The sequence below is a fragment of the Mastomys coucha genome, unplaced genomic scaffold (genome assembly GCF_008632895.1).
Source record: "Mastomys coucha isolate ucsf_1 unplaced genomic scaffold, UCSF_Mcou_1 pScaffold8, whole genome shotgun sequence".
Lineage (NCBI taxonomy): Eukaryota > Metazoa > Chordata > Mammalia > Rodentia > Muridae > Mastomys > Mastomys coucha.
The window spans coordinates 50,475,219-50,498,859 of record NW_022196914.1 but is presented as its reverse complement, the minus strand read 5'-3'; the positions used below and the strand labels follow the sequence as shown (position 1 = coordinate 50,498,859).

Here is a 23,641-nt window from a genome sequence, read left to right as displayed (position 1 = left end):
CTGCAATTCCTTAAGGGATTTTTGAGTTTGCTCTTTAAGTGCTTCTACTTGTTTAATTATGATCTCCTATAATTCCTTGTGGAATTTTTTTGTTTCTTCTTTAAGGGCTTGTACCTCTTTACGTGTATTCTCCTGTATTTCTTTAAGGGAGTTATTCATGTCCTTCTTAAGTTCCTCTATCAGCATTGTGAGATATGATTTAAGATCCAATTCTTGGTTTTCCAGTGTTTTGAGATATCCAGGACTTGCTTCATTGGGAGTACTAGGTTCTGATGAAGCCAAGTAGTCTTGGTTTCTGTTGGTAGGATTCTTGCGTTTGCCTTTCACCATCTTTTGCTTTTTGGTGTTAGATGTTCTTAGTGTCCGTGGTTAGAACTTGTCCTATCTCTGCTGCTCTGCAAGTCCTCTGCGACTCGTGGGGCCTGTTCCTCCAAGGTGGCTGCTCTGGTCTCAGAACCTCACCCGAGAGAAATTGGCAGATCCTGCCCGGGTTTCTGGCTTTAGGCGCTCTCTGGAGGTAAGTCCTCCACTTGCAGGGAAGGGGCAGAGAAGGATGCTGTTCTTCCTCTGTCACTAAGAAGCTGAGAGGATCCTGTCCCTGCTGCCCTGCGGCTCCCCTGGGAGTCGCGGGGCCTGTGCCTCCCGGCCGGCTGCTGCGGTCTCAGAAACTCACTGGAGAGAAAATCCATTGGAATCTTTAGATAGGAACTTTTCAAAAATTTTAGCAATGGAATCAAATAGAGTTTACAAATGTTTTAGTCCAAGAGAAGAAACCACATAGTCAGTATAATCCCAGCAACTGAAATATGAAATTGCACTCCTGTAAAAGCACTAAGACTCAATACTATAAACTGTATTACATAGGCTGGACAAGGTGTAACTCAGAAAATAAAATTTGTTGAGTTTAAGCTGGTAACAAATTTGATAATGCAAGACTCATAGTACTAACCAAAATAAGCACATTTTGATGAATTATATTTCATAGATATATTTATCTAAAATAGACATCAAACTGAAGAAAGGAAGACAGATTAATAACACCAGTAAGTAAAGAGAAACTAAATGAAAACATTGCCAATGTTGAAGAAGGGAGCACATTCCTATATAATAAGTATATGTAAAGAATGCAACGCCCACTACTCAGCAGGGGATGTGAATTCAAATCTCAATGTGTTGCTAGAATTTGTCTACCATGTGGCTAAAATGAATCAAAGGGAACTAGTTGTTTAGGACACTCGTACATCAATCACAATTCCATACAACTCTTTTTATTTTATTTTATTGTCTTTGTTTTTTTTTAATGTATATATAAAAATTACTCTAGATTTTTTATTGGATATTTTCTGTATATACATTTTTTATTAGATGTTTTCTTTATTTACAATATCTCCTTTCCCAGGTTCCCCTCCAAAAAAAGAAAATAAATAAAATAAAATAAAAAAACCAAAAACTAAAACATTCCCCTGTTCCCTCCCTACTCCCCCTGCTCACCAAGGAACTTGGCTATATAGTAGCCAAACTCAGCAGTTCCATTTGAAGGAATGATCCCCCTCTCCATACACAGGCATTTGTAGAGTGTCATGGCAGTAGTGTTTGTAGTAGTCAAGACTTGTAAAGTTCCACAGACTGTCACGAGGAAAACAATAGTAAAATGTATTAGTTTGATTAATTAATATTCTCAATGATGTATACCAGTAGAATATAGTGGGGATGAATGTTTCAAATATGCTTATTCAAAATATGCTTATTTCTTTTATTAGAGAGAGGGAAGGATCTATTCCCTCGTAAAGTTAGGGAAATACAAAATTTACTCATGTTGCTATAGTAATTTTATTTAGCCCATCAGTTTGGCTGATTATTTGCCCTTTATGAGCATCTACTTCTCTCATATGTAAAATCTGTGAGTCACTATTGAGCAAAACTATGACTTCTGAGTTCACTGGTTGGCTCTATTATACAGCATTGTACTTTTATATCTTTGGAGTCTATATAGCTGGGAGACAAGGACAAAAGTTATCATCAATGATGATGATGATGATGATGATGATGATGATGATGATGATGATTTTGGTTTTTCGAGACAGGGTTTCTCTGTCTAGCCCTGGCTGTCCTGGAATTCACTCTGTAGACCAGGCTGGCCTTGAACTCAGAAATCTACCTGCTTTTGCTTCTCAAGTGTTGAGATTAAAGACATGCACCACCACTGCCCGGCCATCATTGAATTAATGTAGTCTCCTTTTAAATACTGATTTTGTTCTTTCATTACAGGTTGCCAGAAATGGAAAGGAAAATAAGCAGAATCTGTCTTGCTTCTGAACCCAACGTAACTTATTTTCTGCAAGTGTCTTGGGAGAGAACAATAGGAACTGGTTTTGCTATTACACTTACTGATGGCCATTCAGCCTGGACTGCATCAGGTAATCTTGACAACAAACATGTTTCAAATAAACGTTAAATAGTAGACTGCTCTTTAGTTTTCAGGGACTCTTCAGGGTTAAAGTGTTTCTTCATAGACACAGATAACATCAATCCTCCATTTTCCGTGTTCTGCATTTCCCAGTTGCCTATGTGTCTGTAATAGTTGATATTGTTTTCTAGAATTGACACCATGTACAGTAGCTAATTCTACCTGCTATGTCAGCTTTATTGCTTGGACCTAGTCATGGTTTTATGATGGTCTTTTTACAGAAAACATAAACAACACTTTTAAAATATTTCTCTCCTTTGGGGTCTGGGGAAAGCCTGGGACTTAGCGCTTGTGGGGCTAAGAGATGCTGTTGGATTGTAGGTCTTTATGCTGTGCTTTGACATCATCTGGTTGTTTAACATGAATTTCTTTTGAATGCATTTGTAATGCAGTTTTAGAAAACAAAACAGACCCCTACCCCAATATATTGAAATTGTGCTGTTTTATCACAGAGACTCACTTTTGAAAAAATTTTTTACTGATCTTTTAAGCTGTTAACTGCTTCAAGTCATGTAGAGCATATGGCAGGGGCTCCTTGCTAATGCAGGAGTGTGCATGCTCCTCTCAGATTGTGGCAGGCATAAAGTTAAAAAATTAAAATTATGTTGTTTTCAAATACCAAGGTTTTAATGTTTTTAAGGACTTAAAAAACATTTCTTTGTAGTTAACATAACACAGTTATTTCTAGAGTTGTAAATGGCATACTCTATGAAAATTTAAGAATTTGTTTATATACCATTTGTATATTCTAACACAGTTTCCCTAAGATTTATCACTATGATTATTATCTCTCAAATTATGATCCATCACAAAATCCTGTTTCATTCTTGTCTGGTACAAATGCTGTTACTCAGCACAATCAAAATTAATTCACACTTACAGTTATTTTCATTTGGCTTTCTTGGCAGCAAATGAGGAATGTTTCCATTTGTATTATAGGGAATCAAAGGACTTTCAAAGTTAATGTGTGCAGTCCTCCTTGTGTTAACTAATTGAGGTGTATATTTCTTTGTGAGAGATATCAGTTGCTGACTGCTTCTGGCAGGCAGCAGTGAAGTGAGGTTTGCTACGTTAGCCCTGTGGAGGGAGTATATGGAGGGAGTCAGCTCTTGTATGAAAGGGTATACAGTGTGATGGCTAAAACCATGGTAATGGCTCCGAGTGGACCTTTGCTGGCTGAGGGGACTCAGCAGAGCGCGCGCGCGCGCACACACACACACACCATGATAATAAGAGAAGAGAGTTTTAACTATATAAAACTAGTTAGAAAAATAAGAAAACAAAGTGAACACTTGATGGTTAGCATCTGTATAGATAAGAACTCCAGCCTCCTATTTCTTTTCTTATTTATATTTTTTTATTAGTTCATTTATTTTTTTACATTCCATATTTTATTCCCACACACCCCCATCCACCCTTTGACTGTCCCACATCCCATACCTCCATCTCACCCACCTGTCTCCATGTGGATGTCAACAACTCCCTCTAAACTCCCTGGAGCCTCCAGTCTCTTGAGGGTTAGGTGCATCATCTCTGAATGAACACAGACCTGGCAACCTTCTACTGTACGTGTATTTGGGGCCTACTGTCAGTTGGTGTATGCTGCCTGTTTGGTGGTCCAGTGTTTGAGAGATCTCAGTGGTCCAGATTACTTTAGACTGCTGGTCCTACAGGATTGCCCTTCTCCTCAGCTTCTTTCAGCCTTCCCTAACGCAACAACAGGGGTCAGCTGCTTTTGTTCATTGCTTGGGTGCAACTGTCTGCATCTGACTCTTTCAGCTGCTTGTTGGATCTTTTGGAGGGCAGTCATGATAGGTCCCTTTTTGTGAGTGCTCCATAGCCTCAGTAATAGTGTCAGACCTTGGGACCTCCCCTTGAGCTGGATTCCACTTCATTGCACATTTATCCTTAATTCAGTGAGTCTTGAATTTGTTCTCTAACTAATGTAATCCAGTGTGACAGAGTTGTGCTAGGAGACCTCTCGCTGTACTCTTCACTGGCGTGTGAACATTGTGGCTTCCTGTAGTGACCATATTTCAAGCATGGAATTTTAAAGTGTAGTCTGTAATGATTTAATCTTCAAAAAATTAACCAATGACGTTTTAGATTTTACATATATTTTATGCCTTATATCCATTTATATTTTCTTGTTTTACTATTAGGTAAAATGTATAAGCAAACATAAGAATATACCTTTTTATTAAGACTTGCTACATACATGTTGTATGGTACGTTACAGACATTACACAATTAAGAATATTGAAACAATTAAATAAATGAAACATGAAAATAGATTTCCTTCCTATACCTCTTCCTGTGTTTTTAGTTGTTGTTATTCAACTTTTTGATTGTTGCAGCCTTCAATTATGTGTAATTTTTACTCTTTTCATTTAAGTGGAAAGGATGTGAGGTTTGTTTTAATCTCCTCCACACTAAGCCTGCTGATTTTTTTTTCCCATTAGCAATGCTTTGTCTAATGAGTGTTTGGGGACCTAATTATCATGTGGCCTGTCATCAGTCACTTCTGTATTACAGAGTGTTGTGTCACAGGGTCATTTCACAAAGTGGGTTAATGATTGATGATCACTATGTGCCTTGAAAAATAATTGCTTCTGGTAGCAAGAGACTTATACCACCTATCTGTGGGGTGTCGTTATGTATATTGGAGATTAATTAAAATATTACTAAGGTTTTACTATCAAATATTTAGATTTCTGTATGATTTTTCTAAACAGGTATTTTGTTAACTATATATAAATAATATTACAAAGACTTTTGTAAACTATATGTAAATAATAGTATAAAACTCATAAGAAAGGCCTTTTGAAACAGGTCTCCTATGTGATGCCACACATATTCCTAATGCAGTAAGGTTCGTGTCTTCTGCTCTCTGACATAGGATAGGATGAATCTGTGCAGTCTTTACTTACACATAGGAACATTCTTTCAGTGTGTCTCTACCAATCTACAAACAATCTCAAAGTGAGATTGTGGAGTCTCTGCTAGTCTGAGAAAAGTCTTTCATTTTTGTTTATCCTCTGACCTTGTAATGAAGTGGTTCAACTTTATTCTGGATGTACTTTATTTTCACCATGTTTCCCTGATAGCCATATCAAGTTTAGAACAATGAATGAATACAGATATGCCATTGTTCTTAAGCATAAAATTAAGCTGGCAAACAAGTTATTTTTCTAAGATTACGGTTTGGAGTAGACAGTGAAAATGTCATGTTCCCTTTAAATAGAGTATATTTTGTCATGCTTTTAAGACAGATGCCCTTTCTTTTGTTATGTTGAATTTTTGCATTTTTAATTTACATTTTTAAGAATTTTATACATGAGTCCTATATTTACATCATTTACACATCTCCCTCTCCTAACTCCAACTCCTCCTGTGCCTTCTCATTCTGTCTCAAGTTCATGTCCTTTTCTTTTTGTATGTATATATTTATTTAGGTATGTATAAATACAGTCTGCTGAGTTTTGTGTTACTCATATGTGTATGTATTTAGGGCTGACCACTTCTAGTTTCATAACGTATCTGGGACTCATCCCTGGAGAAGAATGATTCTCCCATGCCCAACAGCCATAAATTGCTTGTAGCTTTTCATCTAGGAGTATGGACTTCTGAGATTCTCTTTCACCCAGATTGGATGCCACCTGGCATTGCTGTTATGTGGGTTGTCTTTAACCAACTGTAATATTGAGATTTTATGGGTGTTACTTCACTGAGATATAGAGAAGATCTCTCAGCAAACATCCAGGTTTTCTGGCTCTTGAAATCTGTCAATTCATTCTCCCATGATTTTCCTGAATCCTTAGTTGAAGGGATTCTTGTGGGTGTATCATTGGCATTGGGCATGCTACAGTCACTTGTTCTCTGTATTTTGACTGATTGTAGTTTTTTTTTATTATAATACTTTCATTATTTTTTTATAGTCCAGCCATTGCCCCCTTCCTGGTCACCCCTCTAACATTTCCCCAACCCATTCCATCTCCCCACTATCTCCAAGAGGATGTTCTCCACCCATCCCCCAGAACTCACTACTCCCTGAGGCCTTATATCTCTTGAGGGTTAGGCACATTTTCTCTCACTGAGGCCAGATAAGTCAGTCCTCTGCTGTATATGTGTTGGGGGCCTTGGACCAGCTGGTGTATGCTGCATGATTGGTGGCTCAGTGTCTGAGAGATCTCAGGGGTCCAGGTTAGTTGAGACTGCTGATCTTCCTATAGGGTCACCCTCCTCCTCAGCTTCTTCCAGCCTTTCCCTAATTCCCTGGCTAAAGTCAAATGGTTGAGTGTAATTATCTCTATCTGTCTCAGTCAGTAGCTTGTTGGGTCTCTAGAGGGCCACCATGCAAGGTTCCTGTCTGTAAGCATACCATAGCATCAGTAACAGTGTCAGGCCTTGGAGTCTTCCCTTGAGATGGATCCCAATTTGGGCCAGTCACTGGATCTTCTTTCCCTTAGTCCCTTCTCCATTTTTGACCCTGCAGTTCCTTTTAGCCAGGAACAATTCTGGGTCAGAGATTTTGACTGGGATGGCAACCTCATCCCTTCCCTTGATGCCCTGTCTTTCTCCTGCAGATGGACTCTATAAGTTCCCTTTCCACACTGTTGGGCATTTCATCTAAGATCCCTCCCTTTGAGTCCTGAGAGTCTCTCACCTCCCAGGTCTCTGGTACTTTCTAGATGTTCTCCCCATCTCCAACCCCCCAGGTTGCATATTTCCATTCATTCTGCCACCAGCCCTGGGCTTCTCTCTGCCCATGCCTGATCCTATTACCCCTTACCCTTCCCCCTCTCCTGTCCCAGGTCCCTCCCTCCCTCCTGCGATTATTTTCTTCCCCCTTCTAAGTTGGATTGAAGCATCCTTACTTGGGCCTTTCTGTTTGTTGCACTTCTTTTGCCCTGTTGATTGTATTCTAGGTATTCTGTACATTTTGGCTGATATCCACTTATTAGTGAGTACATATCATGCATGCCATTTTGGTTACCTCACTCAGCATGATATTTTCTAGTTGTATCCATTTGCCTACAAAACTCATGATGTCCTTCTTCTTAATAGCTGAATAATATTCAATTGTATAAATGAATCACATTTTCTGTACCCCTTCTTCCTTTGGGAGACATCTGGCTTGTTTCCAGCTTCTGGCTATTACAGATAAAACTACTATGAATATAGTGGAGCACATGTCCTTGTAGTATGGTGGGGCATCTTTTGGGTATATGCCTGAGTGGTATAGTTGGGTCTTCAAGTAGATCTATTTCCAGTTTTTTGAGGAACCTCCAGATTGATTTCCAGAGTGCTTGTACCAGTTTGCAATCCCATCAGCAATGGAGGAGTATTTGTCTTTCTCTATATCTTAGACAACATGAGGTTTTGATCTTAGCCATTTTGATTGGTATAAGGTGGAATCTCATGGTCCTTCTGACTAAGGACTTTGAACATTTCTTTAAGTGCTTCTTGGCCATTCGATATGCTTCTGTTGTGAATTCTGTTTAGCTCTGTACCCCAATTTTTAATTGGGTTATTTGGTTTGTTGGAGTCAAACTTCTTGAGTTCTTTATACATTTTGGACATTAGCCTTCTATTGGATATGGGATTAGTGAAAAATGTTTTTCCCAGTCTGTAGGTTGCTGATTTGTCCTATTGACTGTGCCTTTTGCCTTATAGAGTCTTTTTAATTTCATGAGGTCCCATTTATCAGTTGTTGATCTTAGAGCCTGAGCCATTGATGTTCTGTTTAGAAAATGCTCCCCCCCCTTTCCCATGACAGTAAGTTTTTTTTTTTTTTTTTTTTTTAGATTCAGTGTATCTAATTTTATGTTGAGGTCCATGACCTACTTTAATTTGAGCATGGTGTAAAGTGACAAATATGGATGATTTTAATTTTTCTACATTCAGACTGTCAAGTAGACTAGCACCATTTAATGGTTTCTTTTTTTCACTGTATATTTTTGGCTTCTTTGTCAAAGATAAAGTGTCTATAAATTTGTGGTTTTTTTTTCTTTCTGGGTTTTCAATTCTATTCCATTGATTAACCTATCTGTCTCTGTACCAATATCATGCTGTTTTTAATCCATATTGCTCTGTATTACACTTGAGGTCAGGGATGGACAATTTCTTCAGAATATGATTTATTGTTGAGAATTGTTTTGACTAACCTGGGGTTTTTGTTTTTCTGTATGAAATTGAGAATTGCTCTGTACATGTCTGTGAAGAATTGTGTTTGATTTTGATGGGTATTGCATCGAATCTCTAGATTGCTTTTGGTAGGATGGCCATTTTTAATATGTTAATCCTACCAATCCATGAGCATGGGAGATATCTCCATTTTCTGAGGTTTTCTTCAATTTCTTTCTTGAGACACTTGAAGTTCTTGTCATACAGATCTTTCACTTGTTTGGTTAGAGTTACCCCAAGATACTCTATATTATTTGTGACTATTGTGAATGATGTCATTTCCATAATTTCTTTCTCATTTGTATAAAGGAAGGCTACTGATTTATTTGAGGTAATTTTATATCCAGTCACTTTGCTCAAGTTGTAGCTGTAGAAGCTCTCTGATAGAATTTTTTAAGAAATTTTCTGGTTGCTTATATATACTATCATATGATCTGCAAATAGTGATACCTTAACTTCTTCTTTGCCAATTTGAATCCCCTTGATCTCTTTTGGTTGTCTTATTGCTCTAGCTAGAACTTTGAGTACTATATTGAATAGATAAGGGGAGAGTGGGCACCCTAGTCTTGTCCCTGATTTTAGTGAGATTGGTTCAAATTTCTGTTGGTTTCTGTTGGTTTTCTATATATTGCTTCTTTTATGTTTAGGTATGGAACTTGAATTCCTGATCTCTCCAATACTTTTACATGAAGGGGTGTTGTATTTCATCAAATGCTTTTTCCGCATCTAGTGAGATAATCATGTGATTTTTTTTGAGTTTGTTTATATAGTTGATTGCATTAACGAATTTTCATATATTGAACCAACCTTGTATCCTTGGGCTGAGGCCTACTTGATCTTGATCAATGATGATTTTGATGTGTTCTTGGATTCAGTTTGCTAGAATTTTATGGAACTGTTTAGATAATTTACCTTATCTTGGTTTAACTTTGGTGCGTGGTATCTGTTTAGAAAATCATTCATTTCATCTAGATTAGGCACAAATCTTTACATCAAGGTTAGAAGAGGCAACCCAGTAGGAGCAAAGAGTCTCAAGAGCAGGTAAATGTGTCAGGCACAGGCTCCATTCACTCTGTTAGGAGTTCCACAAGAAGAAGCTACAAAGCCATAACATAGATGCAGAGGACTAGGTCTGAACCATATAGCCTCTCTGATTGTCCCTTTAGTCTCTGCAAACCTTGATGAGCCCTACCTAGTTGATACTGTGGGTTGTGTTCTTTTGATATGCTTCAGGCTCCTTATCTGCCTGATCTCTGAAATTATCTCATTGACAAAATTCCTGTATTTGCCGTCCAAGTATTTTATTGATAAATTTTATATTTATAATTGTGGTGGTTTGATTAGTGTGACTCCTATAGGCTCATATATTTGAAAGCTTAGTCACTAGGGAGTGAAACCCATTTGAAATTATTAGAAGGCTTAGGAGGAATTGTGCCCCTGGGAGTGGGTTTTAAGGTACTAAAGTCTATGGGCTCAGGCTCTCTGTCTCCCCCACTGCCCATGCCCTCTTTTTTCTCAGCCTGTAGATCAGGATATAGTTTTCAGCTTCAGCTCCAGCATCATGTGTCTCAGCTTGCTCCCCTTCATGACTATTATGGACAAAACCTCTGAAAGTGTAAGCAAGGCTTCAGGTATATACCTTTTTTTGTAATAGTTAACTTGCACATGGTATCTCTTAGCAGCAGTTGAACAGTGACTAAGATAATCATCATCAAGGACATTGACTTGTAATTTTCTTTTTCATATTTTACCTTGTTTTGGTATTAGACTAATAGTGACTTCATAGAAGAATGTGGAAGTGGTCTTTCTGATTTTTTGAATAAGTTATGAAGTACTGGTTATAGATCTTCAAACATCTGATAGAATTCTAGACATGGGCTTATTTTATTCAGAAGGTACTTTTAAAATGTCTTTATCTTCTTATTTGGTCTGGGTTTGTTTAAGTTGTTTACTTCTTGATGGTTGTACTTTGGTAGTCTGGATGAATCCAAAACTTGTCCAGTTTTTAAATTTTCAACTTAATCCAGTATAGGTTTTTAAAATAATCCCTTATTGTCTATTGTCACATTTCATTGTTCATTTCTGGTTCTGTTAATTTGCATCATTACTTTCTTTGGTTACTCTGGACATTGGTCTGTTGATCTTGTTTCTCTCAAAGAACCAGTTCTTTAGATTGCTTGCATTTTCCTATTTTTTCTTTGTTCTTTTGTATTTGTTCACTTTTTTTTAAACTTCATTAATTAAGGTTTTGATTTCTCATTTCTTGCACTTTACTTGGTTTGTTTTGTTCTTATATTTTCAAATACTTTGGTAGTATCATTGCATTATTTTCTTTCTGATTTTAAATGTAGGCATTTAAAACTATACATTTCCCTCATAAGACTGTTTATTGTGTACCCTAGAGCTTTAGTTATTTTGTATTTTCATTCTCTTATAATTCTAGAAAATTTTAAAATTTCTTTCTTGATTTCGTCTTGACTCATTTATCATTCGGTAATTAATTTTTAATGTTTTATTTTTGAAAATTGTATTAGATATTTTCTTTATTTACATTTCAAATGTTATCCCCTTTCATGGTTTCCCTTCCGAAAACCCCCTATCCTATCTTTCCTCTCCTGAGTGTGTTCCCCTAACAACCCACCCACTCCTGGTTCCCTAGCCTGTCATTCTGCTGCACTGGGTCATCAAGCCTTCACAGGGCCTCTCCTCCCACTGATGTTCTACATGGCTATTCTCTGCTACATGTGCAGCTGGAGCTATGGTGTCGATCTATGTGTACTCTTCGGTTGGTGGTTTAGTCCCTGGGAGGTCAGGGATGGTGATTCCCTCAGAAGTTCTTTTATTGTTGAAAGTAGTTTTCACTATCCTAGGTTTTTGTTGTTCCAGATGAATTTGAGAATTGCTCTTTTGTGAATTGTGAGATGAATTGTGAAGAATTGAGTTGGAATTTTGATGGGGATTGCATTGAATAAGTAGATTGCTTTCAGCAAGATGGCCATTTTTACTATATTAATCCTGCCATCCATGAGCATGGTATATGTTTTTATCTTCTGAGTCTTTGATTTCTTTCTTCAGAGACTTGAAGTTTTTGTTATACAGATCTTTCACTTGTTTGGTTAGAGTCACACAAAGGTATTTTATATTATTTGTGACTATTGTGAAGGGTGTCATTTCCCTAATTTCTTCCTCAGCCTGTTTATCCTTTGAGTAGAGGAAGGCCACTGATTTATTTGAGTTAATTTTATATCCAGCCACTCTGCTGAAGTTGTTTATCTTATCAGGTTTAGGATTTCTCTGGTGGAGTTTTTGGGCTCACTTAAGTATACTATCATACCATCTCAAATAGTGATAATTTGATTTTTTCCTTTCTAATTTTTATCTCTTTGATCTCCTTTTATTGTCTAATTGCTCTAGCTAGGACGTTGAGTAGTAGTATATCGAATAGGTAGGGAGAGCGTGGACAGCTTTGCCTAGTCCCTGAATTTAGTGTGATTGCTTCAAGTTTCTCTTCATTTAGTTTGATGTTGGCTACTGGTTTGCTATATATTGCTTTTATTGTGTTTAGCTATGGGTCTGGAATTACTGAACTTTTGAAGTTGTTTAGCATGAATGGGTGTCAAATGCTTTTAAGCAACTAATGAAATGATCGTATGATTTTTTTCCCTTTGAGTTTGTTTATATAGTGGATTACATTAGTGGGTTTCTGTATATTGAACCATCTCCCTGCATCTCTGGGATGAAGCCTATTTGATCATGATGGATGATTGTTTTGATGTATTCTTGGATTCGGTTTGCGAGAATTTTATTGAATATTTTTGCATCAATATTCATAAGGACAATTGGTTTGAAGTACTTTCATTGTTGGGTCTTTGTGAGGTTTAAATATAAGTGTAATTGTGGCTTCATAGAAGGAATTGGGTAGTGTTCCTTCTGTTTCTATTTTGTGGAATAGTTTGAAGAGTACTGATATCAGGTCTTTTTTGAAGGTCTATCTCTGTACTAAATCCATTTGGTTCTGGGCTTTTTTTGGTTGGGAGACTATTAATGACTGCTTCCATTTCTTTAGGGGTTATGGGACAGTTTAGATGGTTTATCTGAACCTGATTTAACTGTGGTACCTGGTATTTGTCTAGGAAATTGTTCATTTCATCCAGATTTTCCATTTTTGTTGAGTATAGGCTTTTGTAGCAGGATCTCATGATTTTTTGAATTTCCTCAGTTTCTGTTGTTATGTCTCCCTTTTCATTTCTGATTTTGTTAATTTGGATACTGTCTCTGTGCCCTCTGGTTAGTCTGGCTAAGGGTTTATGTATCTTTTTGATTTTCTCAATGAACCAGCTCCTGGTTTTGTTGATTCTTTGTATAGTTGTTTTTATTTCTACATGGTTGATTTCAGCCCTGAGTTTGATTATTTCCTGCCATCTACTCCTCTTGAGTCTATTTGTTTCTTTTTGTTCTAGAGCTTTCAGATGCACTGTCAAGCTGCTCTTTCTAGTTTCTTTTTGGAGTCTCTCAGAGCTATGAGTTTTCCTCTTAGCACTGTTTTCATTGTGTTCCATATGTTTGGGTATATTGTGGCTTCATTTTCATTGAATTCTAAAAAGTCCTTAATTTCTTTCTTCATTTCTTCCTTCATCATGTTATCATTGAGTAGAGCATTGTTCAGCTTCCATGTGTATATGGGCTTTCTATTATTTTTTTTCTTTTGTTAATGACGACCACTCTTAGTCCCAGGTAATCTGATAGGATGCATGGGATTATTTCCGTGTTTTTGTATATGTTGAGGCCTGTTTTATGACCGATTATATGGTCAATTTTGTAAAATGTACCATGAAGTGCTGAGAAGGAGGTATATTCTTTTGTTTTAGGATGAAATGTTCTTTCTATATATATCTGCCAAATCCATTTGGTTCATAACTTCTATTGTTTCACTGTGTTTCTGTTTAGAAAGAGTAACTAAACAGAAACACAGTGAAACATTTCTTTGACTCGTCCATTGATGGCAATGGGGTGTTGAAGTCTCCCCCTATTATTGTGTGAAGTGCAGTGTGTACTTTGAATTTTAGTAAAATGTCCTTTAAGAATGTGGGTGCCCTTGTATTTGGAGCATAGATGTTCAGAATTGAGAATTCATTTTGGTAGATTTTTCCTTTTATGGGTATGAAGTGTCCTTCCTTATATTTTTGGATAACTTTAGGTTGAAATTCAATTTTATTCGATATTAGAATGGCTACTGTTCAGTTCATTTGTACATTGATTTTGCTATTATTTCAAAATTTGTTTTTCTTAGTCTTATATTTTATGGATACTAATTCCCCATGAGATAAATTGCTTGCAAATGCTTTCTTTCATTTTCCCAATTTTTCTGCACACTGTTTCTCAATACAGAAGCTCTGTAAGTATACACAGAGTTCATACAGTTGGGTTTCGAACTATTCGAGCCCTACTCAGAAATCCCTCGTTAAGCCTATCTGTTTAAGGATTTTCCCTATGCCTTCAGCTAGCAGTTTAATTTTTTATTCTATTTTGTATATAGTTTTGTTGTTGCTGTGGGTCAGTAAGAAGAATCTAGTTTTATACTTCTACCTGTGAATGTCTGGTTTCTTCAGCACTACTTGTTGAGGAACCAGTCCTTAGAATATTTTGAACTTAATGTAATTTTGCTGCATTGTTTTAATCTTTCTATGTTTTCATGGAGTTATATGAAACATAAGAAGTTTCACTCAGCCCAACCTTAGACAACTAAGGCAACTAAGGGTGCTAAGAGCAGCAGAAGTAATCCCTTATGTAAGATCACTAAATAGCCAGCCTCACAAGAATTCACTTGCAAATCACATTATACAGACTGATCAGGAGATATTCATATATTTAAGGGGAGAGAGGGAGGGAAAGGGGCAGGGAGAAAGGAAAGAAGGGAGAGAGAGAGACTACAAATTTAAGTAATAGAAAGCAGATATATGAGAAGTGTTGGAGGGAGGAAAAGAAAGGCAGTGCATTATGTCATTTTATTTTAACTTCAAAATATATTCATTAAAACAACAATAACAAATTGAAGGTTGAGTATATTGGCACACAGATGTCCTTCTTGTATTCACAATGCTAAAGCAGATGTCAAAGGATACTTGTAAAGTGTAGCTTACACCTGCACTCACACACATAAAAATAAGTCTTAGAAAGAGTATCAGAACTGGACATAGGTGCGACTGTAAGTATGAAGCTGAGTAGGCAGAAGGCAAGGATCCAGATCTCCTAAGTCTGTAGAACTATACTTGCATTATGAGAAAGCAACTGAAGTCTTTTCCTGTTAATGAAACCATGTTAAAAATATTTCCCTCAGCCCTGGGAGCTGCCCCAACAGGTAAAGTGCTTATTGATTACTCATGATGATCTGTGGTCTGGGTTTTAGCAGCCATGTGGAAATACTGTGTGTGCATCACATATCTCAACCTGGTTCTCAGTCAGGAGGATTTTCAGAGCGTCAGGCCTAAATGGTGAGCTTCAGGTTCAATAGCAGATCCTGTCTCAGAGCATAGGTGGAGAGTGCTAAGGCAGATAGCAGCTGTGCCCTCTGGCCTGCACATGTGTACAGGGGCACATGGACCTGCACATAATGAACAAATGAATTGCTGAACTTTACATCTCTAACCCTGTATTATTTATGGATGGATGATGGTTGCAAACTTACCTTTCAATTATTAAAAAAACATATAAAGAAAAAATGTAGAAGTAACTCCATTGCTGGTAAAACCTACAGGGTCTCCAAGGCAATCCTCAGTCTCTGCTTAATATGGCTTCTTCCTGGAGTTAACTGGTGTGGTCATTATTTAGATTTTGTTTAGGCTGCCATATTGTTGAGATTTTGTGAGTGCAGTATTTTGTCTGGAAGACTGTCTCACGTCAGATGTCCTAACACCCCCTCTCTCTGTCCACTTTTCCTTCATGGTGTTTCGTGAGGAGGGATGTCAGATGTACCAGCTGGGGCTGAGGACCCTACAGTCACTCATTCTTTGCAGTTTTACTGATTGTGGAAACTGCAAAACAAGATTTCTTTGATAAAGGCCGAGAACTATACTTATCTTTGAGAATAACACTCTGTTAGAACCTATATTGATTTAGGGAAATGGCAGTATTTGGTCCTACTTTAGGCTCCTTGTCGTCTTTGAGGGCACTCTGCATGCTATCTAGGTTTCCAGTACCAAGCTTCAGTTCTCTCCTATTAAGTACTCCTTAAGTCCAAGTAGGTGGCCTCTGCTTATTCCCAAGATAAAGATTGCATCTTTGGGGATATCGTAGCAGGCCAAGTTATAGGTTTTGCTTTGCAGGGTTTATAGTTGTGTAGAACTATTGATTACATTTGTGTTTTGTCTGGTTGGATAGCATGTTCTGACAATTAGCCCTCAGAGAAAAAGCCTTCATGTCAGTACTGGTTCAATTCCTCCAGTCCTATGTGAAGTATATGTTATATTCTGAAATAGCATCCTACTTGGAAATTTGAGGGCTCTAGCTAAGTATGTTGGAAATATCTAGAGCTCTTGACCAGTACTTGATGGGTTCCCTTTCCTGACACTGGGGTATTTTTAAGTAAGGTATTATTCTTGCATGGAGCATTATCACCCATGTGGCATAAATCTATAATACACACACATACACACACACACACACACACACACAGATTACTAATTCTGAGTACTTAGATTTGAGTACGTAGTTGGATATAACTGCAGAAGCTGGAAAGTAGAGAGGATTGGAGAGGAAGACAATGAGCTCAAGAGGGGGGGTTGTAGGACACAGGGTCTTCCAAAAGGCAAAGGGAGAAAGTATGAGGTGCTTAACTAATGAAGGGAGGGAATGTATTACAGGAGATGGTGGAAAAAGATAAGTAGTACTAAATGTATTTGAAAAAACTACTGGGAAACATTTTGATTTTATTCTTTCAAATTTCTGTTACATTTGTAAAGTAGTTATAACAGTTAAATCCTATTTTCTAATATAAAATTGATTTCACCACCTTAATTAATCTTTCCCATAGTTTCTGAATCAGAGATTTCCCAAGAAGCGGATGACATGGCTATGGAGAAAGGAAAATACATTGATGAGCTGAGAAAGGCACTGGTGCCAGGGTCGGGAGCAGCTGGCGCATACAAGTTCACCTTTTTTAAGGAGTCTCTGCAGTTCTCCATCGAGAAAGAACTGAAAGATGTTTCTGTAAGTAAACCTTCCCACAAGTTTGTTTTTACTGATAAGTTTTGTTTCACATTTAAGTAGTAGGTCTATCATTCTCGGAACAACTGTAAAATAAATACCAAGAAATTGCTTGGGGTTCTCATTAGTATGCTTCAATTTTATAAAGGAAATGACATATATAAGAAGTGTTTCCTTGAGGGTATTTTCTGTGTGTGTGCATGTGTCTGTGAGGATGAGTTTGTATGTGTGTATGTATGCTCATATCTGTGTGTGTGTGTGTGTGTGTGTGTGCCGCATTGCATGTGTGACGGCCATAGCCTCAGACCGTCAGCCTTGTTAGCCAGTGCCTTTCTTTACCTTCTAAGCCATCTCACCATCTCACAATGTTTTAGAGTTAAAGTTCATGACATATTTCTTTTAACACACTGTGCAAAGTAAACACTAGGAAATGTATTTACTTACCAATATTTAAAACACTTTAAGTACTGTAGTTAATTACATGAACGAACTACATGAGTTAATTACATGAATATTAGACTATTGCAGCCTGGCTTTCTCAAAATAAGTATGGAAAAATACAGAGTTTTAGAAAGAAAACATTAAATTTACCTTTGCCTATTTAATAATTGATTTATTTTCTTTCTTTGAGTATATTTGAAATTTTATCTTATTACTTTAGTAAGTTTTAATTTTTTAATTTGTGTTGGTACTTTGCTTGCATTTGTGTCTTTGTGAGGGTTTCAGATACCCTGGAACTGGAATTACAGACAATTGTGTGCTGCCTGCCATGTGGGTACTGGTAATTGAACCTGGGTACTTTGAGCCTTTAAGTCATCTCTCCTATCTGTCTATATTTAAAATTTTAAAACAACATAGTTAAGTGTAGTAATACATATCATTAATGATTAAGGAGACATTATTTATATTGTCATACTTAGAAACAATAAAGTAGCAATAACTTTGTGTCTAAGCTTTTTAAAGATTGCATGTTTCCTAGATAAGCATATCTGCCACTTGGCTCAGTTTCCGCACCAATTCTGACTAAGGAGCTACTTTAAAAGTTTGTGCTTATTCTTTTTATAGCGTGCCTTAATTAAAGACATCAAGTTTGCTTTTGCCTTTGGTTTATTAATAATGTGAGATCTACAACATAAGAATGAGAGCTTTATTAGGTTCATTGATAGTAACTAAGAAATTGGTTCTTGTTTGTTTGTTTTGTTTGCTTATTTTGTTTTAAATCTGTTTTTAAATGCTTTTAAAGCAATCTTTTAAACTCACAATAGTAAAGGAGATTTATCAATCTGAAAAGTATTTGAAGAAATAAATAAAATTATTTTCATATATGTTATTGTGGAGAATAATGTAGAATGGCTGTCTCTTATAATTTCATTTATAAAGTTTATATTTACATTCACTGTCAATGCATGTTTTTTATTAGATATTTTCTTTATTTACATTTCAAATGATATCTCCTCTCCTGATTTCCCCTTTGGAAAAAAACAAAACAAAAAAAACAAAAACAAAAACAAAAAAACCCTGTTCCCTCTCCCCTCCCCTTGCTCACCAACCCACCACCCTCTTATGTTGAGATTATTCACATAGTAATATCAAATAGGTGAAGATTTTAACGAACACATTCAATTTAGTATCAATTGTGTTCTTTTCTGTAGTCCAAGCTCAATCAGATGATGTTAAATGCCCTTAAGAAGTACTGCCTGTTTCTTTTCATATTACGATGTGGAAGAGGCCAGATTAAGAACAATGATATTTCCTATTCAGTAGACATTTATTTTAAGGAATTCGTGTGATTTTGTGATAACACATGCCAAGTTACAGAGAAGCTTTTGGTACCTGTAATGTGGTGAGAGGCTGGGGCTCAGCAGGTGCAGTGCTGGAGGGCTTGCCCTGGCTGTCCATTTGTGCATCATGCTTTGCTGATTCTGTGCATAAAATCCTTTAATACCTCATGACTTATGTCATTTACAGTTGCCTTGTTATAAATAAATTATAGATTGGCAGTAATCCTGGAAATTTTCTTGCTTTCTGTCCTGAAATTAATCACTCTTAATCAAAACCAGGGCCTTGAATTCTATCTTTTTTTACTGATTTTTCCTAGTGATATAACAACAAATATACTCAGGAATGTAGAAGAGTACTGAGACTCTAGACCAATTGCCTTCAACTATCACAGTGCAGTTTAGATGGCTGCTACTATGTCTATTGTTGTACACTGTTTGTTTTTGATAACCTTGGTCATGCCTGGATTTCTTGTGAGAGAATTTTGAATATTTAATTGAGGTAAAACTTTCTGTGTTAAGGTCAGCTTTCTAGATGCAGCTGAAACGTTGGCAAGCTTATTCAATCAGACTTCCTTAGGAGTCTTCTAGTATGCCATGTGTTCCGTAAACTGATTTCAGAGCTATACTATCTTATAAATTGTTCTGCTGGCAAAAATGTGCTGACAGTTGCACACATGGCAAAATGCTGTAAGGTTCATTTCACTTGGATGGCCCAGACATTGTGAAGGAGTTTGTAATGCTTTCCTTAATGACACTGATAACCGAAATTTGCCGAAAATGACCACTGAAACTCAAAAGGATGGGAAAGAATGTACAGATTCAACTCAGAAAGATGTACTAAATTTTGTTGTGTTTCCACATAATACTGTTCTCATGGTAAAGAGACCTCTGTGAGTCCCTAGTCCAGTTGCTTCTAGTCTGGCCCTCTGGCGGGCACAGTTTTAGGCATTTCTTGCCATCTTCAAATCTTTTCATGTTTCAAGTTGTGTTTTCAGGATCACTGCATGTCTTGTACATTTGGAAAATACAAGTCATGTAAGGATTTTGTGAAATTTACAGTTTTGCTTTCCCCTTTAAGAAAGGAAAGTACTATTATTTTTATTTTAAAAGACCCATTTTTAAGAAAAAACAATTCATATTTTTACTGAGTATGAGAATTTTCAATTTCGAGTGTAAGGAGATCCTTAGATACATAACCTTGTTTGTAGATGTTCAGGTTTTAGGAAAGAATGGGTTTACAGTTTTTATGAGAATAGCTCTGAATTCATAACTAATCCCTTGAATATGTTTGTGTTCTGATTAGATTTATTTTAGGGAAAGGCGGTATTTTCATTTAATCTTAATAACCACTAGAATAAATATTATATGATCATCTGGACACTAATACCGTTTTTCTATAGCATGAACCTCTGTGCAGCTCACCACTAAGAACTCTGTTGGTGACAGTAAGCTGTTTATTTCATTGTGAGCACTGGGAGTTGTTCATGCCTTTATATTTACAAAACCCGTCTCTTTCAACTTTTCACAGATCACACTGATTTTGAGGTAGACACTTGGTCTCTTACCTAGATTTAGTTTGGTAATAAATCATAACTAAATGTATATGTTACTTAGTTTATACAGATGACTGGAGTTTTCCTTCCCTCCACTCTTCCCAGTCTCCTTCCCCCACTTCCTCTCTCACTTACATCTACTACTCCTCTGTTTTCCTTCAGAAAAGAACAGTCTTCTTGGGGATATAAACTGAACGTGGCATAACAAGTTACAATAAGACTCCGTATAAACCCTCGGGTAAAGGGGACAAGGGTCCCAACAGCAGGCAAAAGAGTCAGACACCTCCTACACACACTGTTGGGAGGCCCACAAGAACACCAAGCTGCACAATAATAACCTGTAGGCAGACAACCTAGCATAGATCTATGTAGACTCCAAGATTGCTGCCTCGGTCTCTGTAAGGCCGTCTGAGCCCTCTTTAGTTGATTCTGTGGGCTACATTCTCCTGCTGTCCTAGACTCCTCTTGTCTCCTACAGTCCTTCCTCCTCTTTGTCTGTGGGGTTCCCCAAAGCTTTCTAATGTTTAGCTATTAGTTCCTTCATCTGCTTTCATCAGTTGCTGGATGAATTACAACTGGGCTATGAACTGATCTATGAATGTAGCAGAATACCATTAAGAATCATTTTATTGACTTTTTCCCCCATTGTATTTGGTTCTATTTTATGTCTCTGGGCTAGCCATCATTGGTTGGCTACTCATACAAGTTCTGCACCACCATTGTCCCAGCACATCTTCCAGATAGGACAGTTTGTAGGTTAAAGGTTTTCTGGGTGGGTTTTTGTCTCAGATCTACCACTGGAAGCCTTTCCTTGTATCAGAAGAGAGCCAATTCAGACTCCGTGTCTTATATTACTAGGAGTTCTTGCTAATGTCAGGTCCTTAGATTCTAGGGAGTTTACATTGTTTTCTACATTACCCTGTTAATATCCTCCATTTTCAGTCATATTTCCCTGTAATTTGTCCTTCAATTCCCCAACTCCTACCTGAACCCTTCTGTTCCCTTCCACACCCACCCCAAGTCCACCCACAAAAATCTATTCTATTTCCCCTTGGCAGAGATTCATTTCTCCTTCCTCAAGCCCTCCTTGCTACTTAGCATCTCTAGGTCTGTGGATTATAGAATAATTAACTTTACCTAACAGCTAATATCTACTTATATGTTAGTACATATCACATCTGTCTTTCAGGGTCTTGGTTAACTCACTCAGAATGATTTTTTTGTACTTCTATCAGTTGGCCTGCAAATTTCATGATTTCAGTTTTTACAATCTGAGTAATACTACATTGTGTAAATGTGCCACTTTTTCTTTATCCATTCTTTAGTTGAGGACAACCTGGGTTGTTCCTAGTTTCTGACTATTATGTGAATAAGGACTGTATGAACATAGTTGATAAATACCCTTTTGGTAGGATGGCATGTCCTATGGACATACTTCCAAAAGTGGTATTACTGGGTGTTGAAGTGGATTGATTCCTAATCTTTTGAGGAACTGCCATATTGATTTCCATAGTGGCTCTACAAGTTGGCACTCCCTCTAGCAGTGGAGGAGTGTTTCGTTTGCTCCACATCTGCCCACCATGAACTGTCACTTGTGTTTTTGATCTTACATAACCTAAACATAAATACTGGACCTAACAGACATTAAAAACCATATGGACCTAACAGATATATATGTAACATTTCAACCAAGTGCGTATATATCTATATCTTTTTCTCCCTATGTAATGGAACTTTCTCCAAAAGTGACTACATACTCAGTCACAAAGGAAGTCTCAATAGGTATAAGAAAACTGAAATAATGCCTTGTCAGACTAGCATGGATTAAAGTTGGATTTCAACAACAGAAGTAAGAGAAAATGTACAATCTCATGTAAACTGAACAACTCTATACTAAATGATAACTGGGTAAGGCAGCAATAAAGAAAGAAATTAAAGACTTTCCAGATTTTAATGAAAATGAATATAGAACACACCTAAACTTATGGAACACAACAAAAGTGGTGTTAAGAGGAAAGCTCATACCACCTAGTGCCTTCATAAAAAAATCAGAGAGATCTTATAGTAGAAAGTTAAAAAAAACCTGAAAGCTCTAGGAAGAAAAGAAGATGAGTATGGAGGAGGAATAACAGGAGGAGGAGAACTTAAGCAATGAAAAGGATTGGATTGTAGGAAATAATCAAAACTGAGGTGTGAAAGCAACAAAATAGAAACAGAGAATAAAAAGAATCAGTGAAATGAAAGGTTGGTTCTTTGAGAAACGTCAAAAAGATAGACAAACCCTTATCCAAACTAACTATAAGACAGAATACACCCAAGTTAACTATATGGGAAATAAAAATGCACATTCATTGAGGAAACTCAGAGTCATTAGGTCATACTTTCAAAAATCTGCACTCTATAAAATTGGAAAATTTAAAAGAAGTGGATTCTTTTCTCAGTAGATATCATTTACCAAAGTTGAATCAAGATCAGATAACCTAGGTAGATCTATAATTTCATAAGGAAATAGAAGTAGTCATTAAAAGTCTCCCAACCAAAAAATGGCCAGGGCCAGAAATTTTAGTGGAGAATTCTGCCAGACTTTAAATGCAGAGCTAATGCCAATAATCCTTAAAGTAGTTACAAAATACAAACAGAAGAAACACTGACAAATTCTTCTTATGAGGCTACAGTCACTCTGATACTCAAACCACACAAAGATTCAACAAAGAAAGAGAATTGCAGATCATTTTCCTTCATAAACATAGATGCAAAATTAGTTAATACTTAATAAAATACTAACAACCAAATTTAAGATTACATCAAATAGATCATCCACCATGATGCAGGGATGGTTCAACATATGAAATTTAATGTAATACACTGTATAAGTAAACTGAAAGAAAAAATAAGCCATGCTCGTCTCTTTAGATGCTGAAAGGCCTATGACAGAATCCAACATATATTCATGAAAAATCTTGGAGATATCAGGGCTACTAGGAACTTGCCTAAATATAACAAATGAATTTATAGTAAGCTTGATGCCAACATTAAATTAAATGGAGAAAAACTCAAAGCAATCCACTAAAATCAGGCTTAAGAAAAGGCTGTCCACTAGCCATATTTATTCAATATAGTACTTGAAGTTCTAGCTAGAGTAACAGGATAAGTGAAGAAGATCAAGGAAACAGAAATTGAAAAGGAAGAAGTCAGTGTACTATGATATGATGTACACATAAGCAACCACAAAAATTCTACCAGACAACTTGTACAGCTTATAAACACCTTCACTGACATAAATGGCTGTGTAGAAAATTAACTTAAAAAATTCACTAGCTATCAGGGAGAACAGTTTTAATTCTATTGATTGATTGAGTGCAAAGATTTACTGAGCAAAATGGGTTTAATGTACCCTATCCCATAAAAATCATAATTGCCTGCAGGATTGGCAGCATATATATATATATATA

At 36.7% G+C, this 23,641-nt stretch overlaps 1 protein-coding gene across 7 annotated transcripts in view; it reads left to right on the top strand.

Moving 5' to 3' along the window:
• The window catches only part of Xrcc4 (X-ray repair cross complementing 4), a 248,473-nt gene that overhangs the window by 20,628 nt on the left and 204,204 nt on the right, over nt 1-23,641 (top strand). For 5 of the 7 annotated variants that reach the window (XM_031360484.1, XM_031360488.1, XM_031360487.1 and 2 more), the window contains 2 exons: nt 2,269-2,417; nt 16,683-16,858. In XM_031360484.1, coding sequence (XP_031216344.1) covers nt 2,279-2,417; nt 16,683-16,858 — 315 coding nt within the window. In that variant the 5' untranslated portion in view covers nt 2,269-2,278. Of the gene's footprint in view, nt 1-367; nt 518-2,268; nt 2,418-16,682; nt 16,859-23,641 lie in introns of those variants that run through there. The other 2 variants (XR_004115888.1, XM_031360483.1) reach the window with 1 other exon arrangement.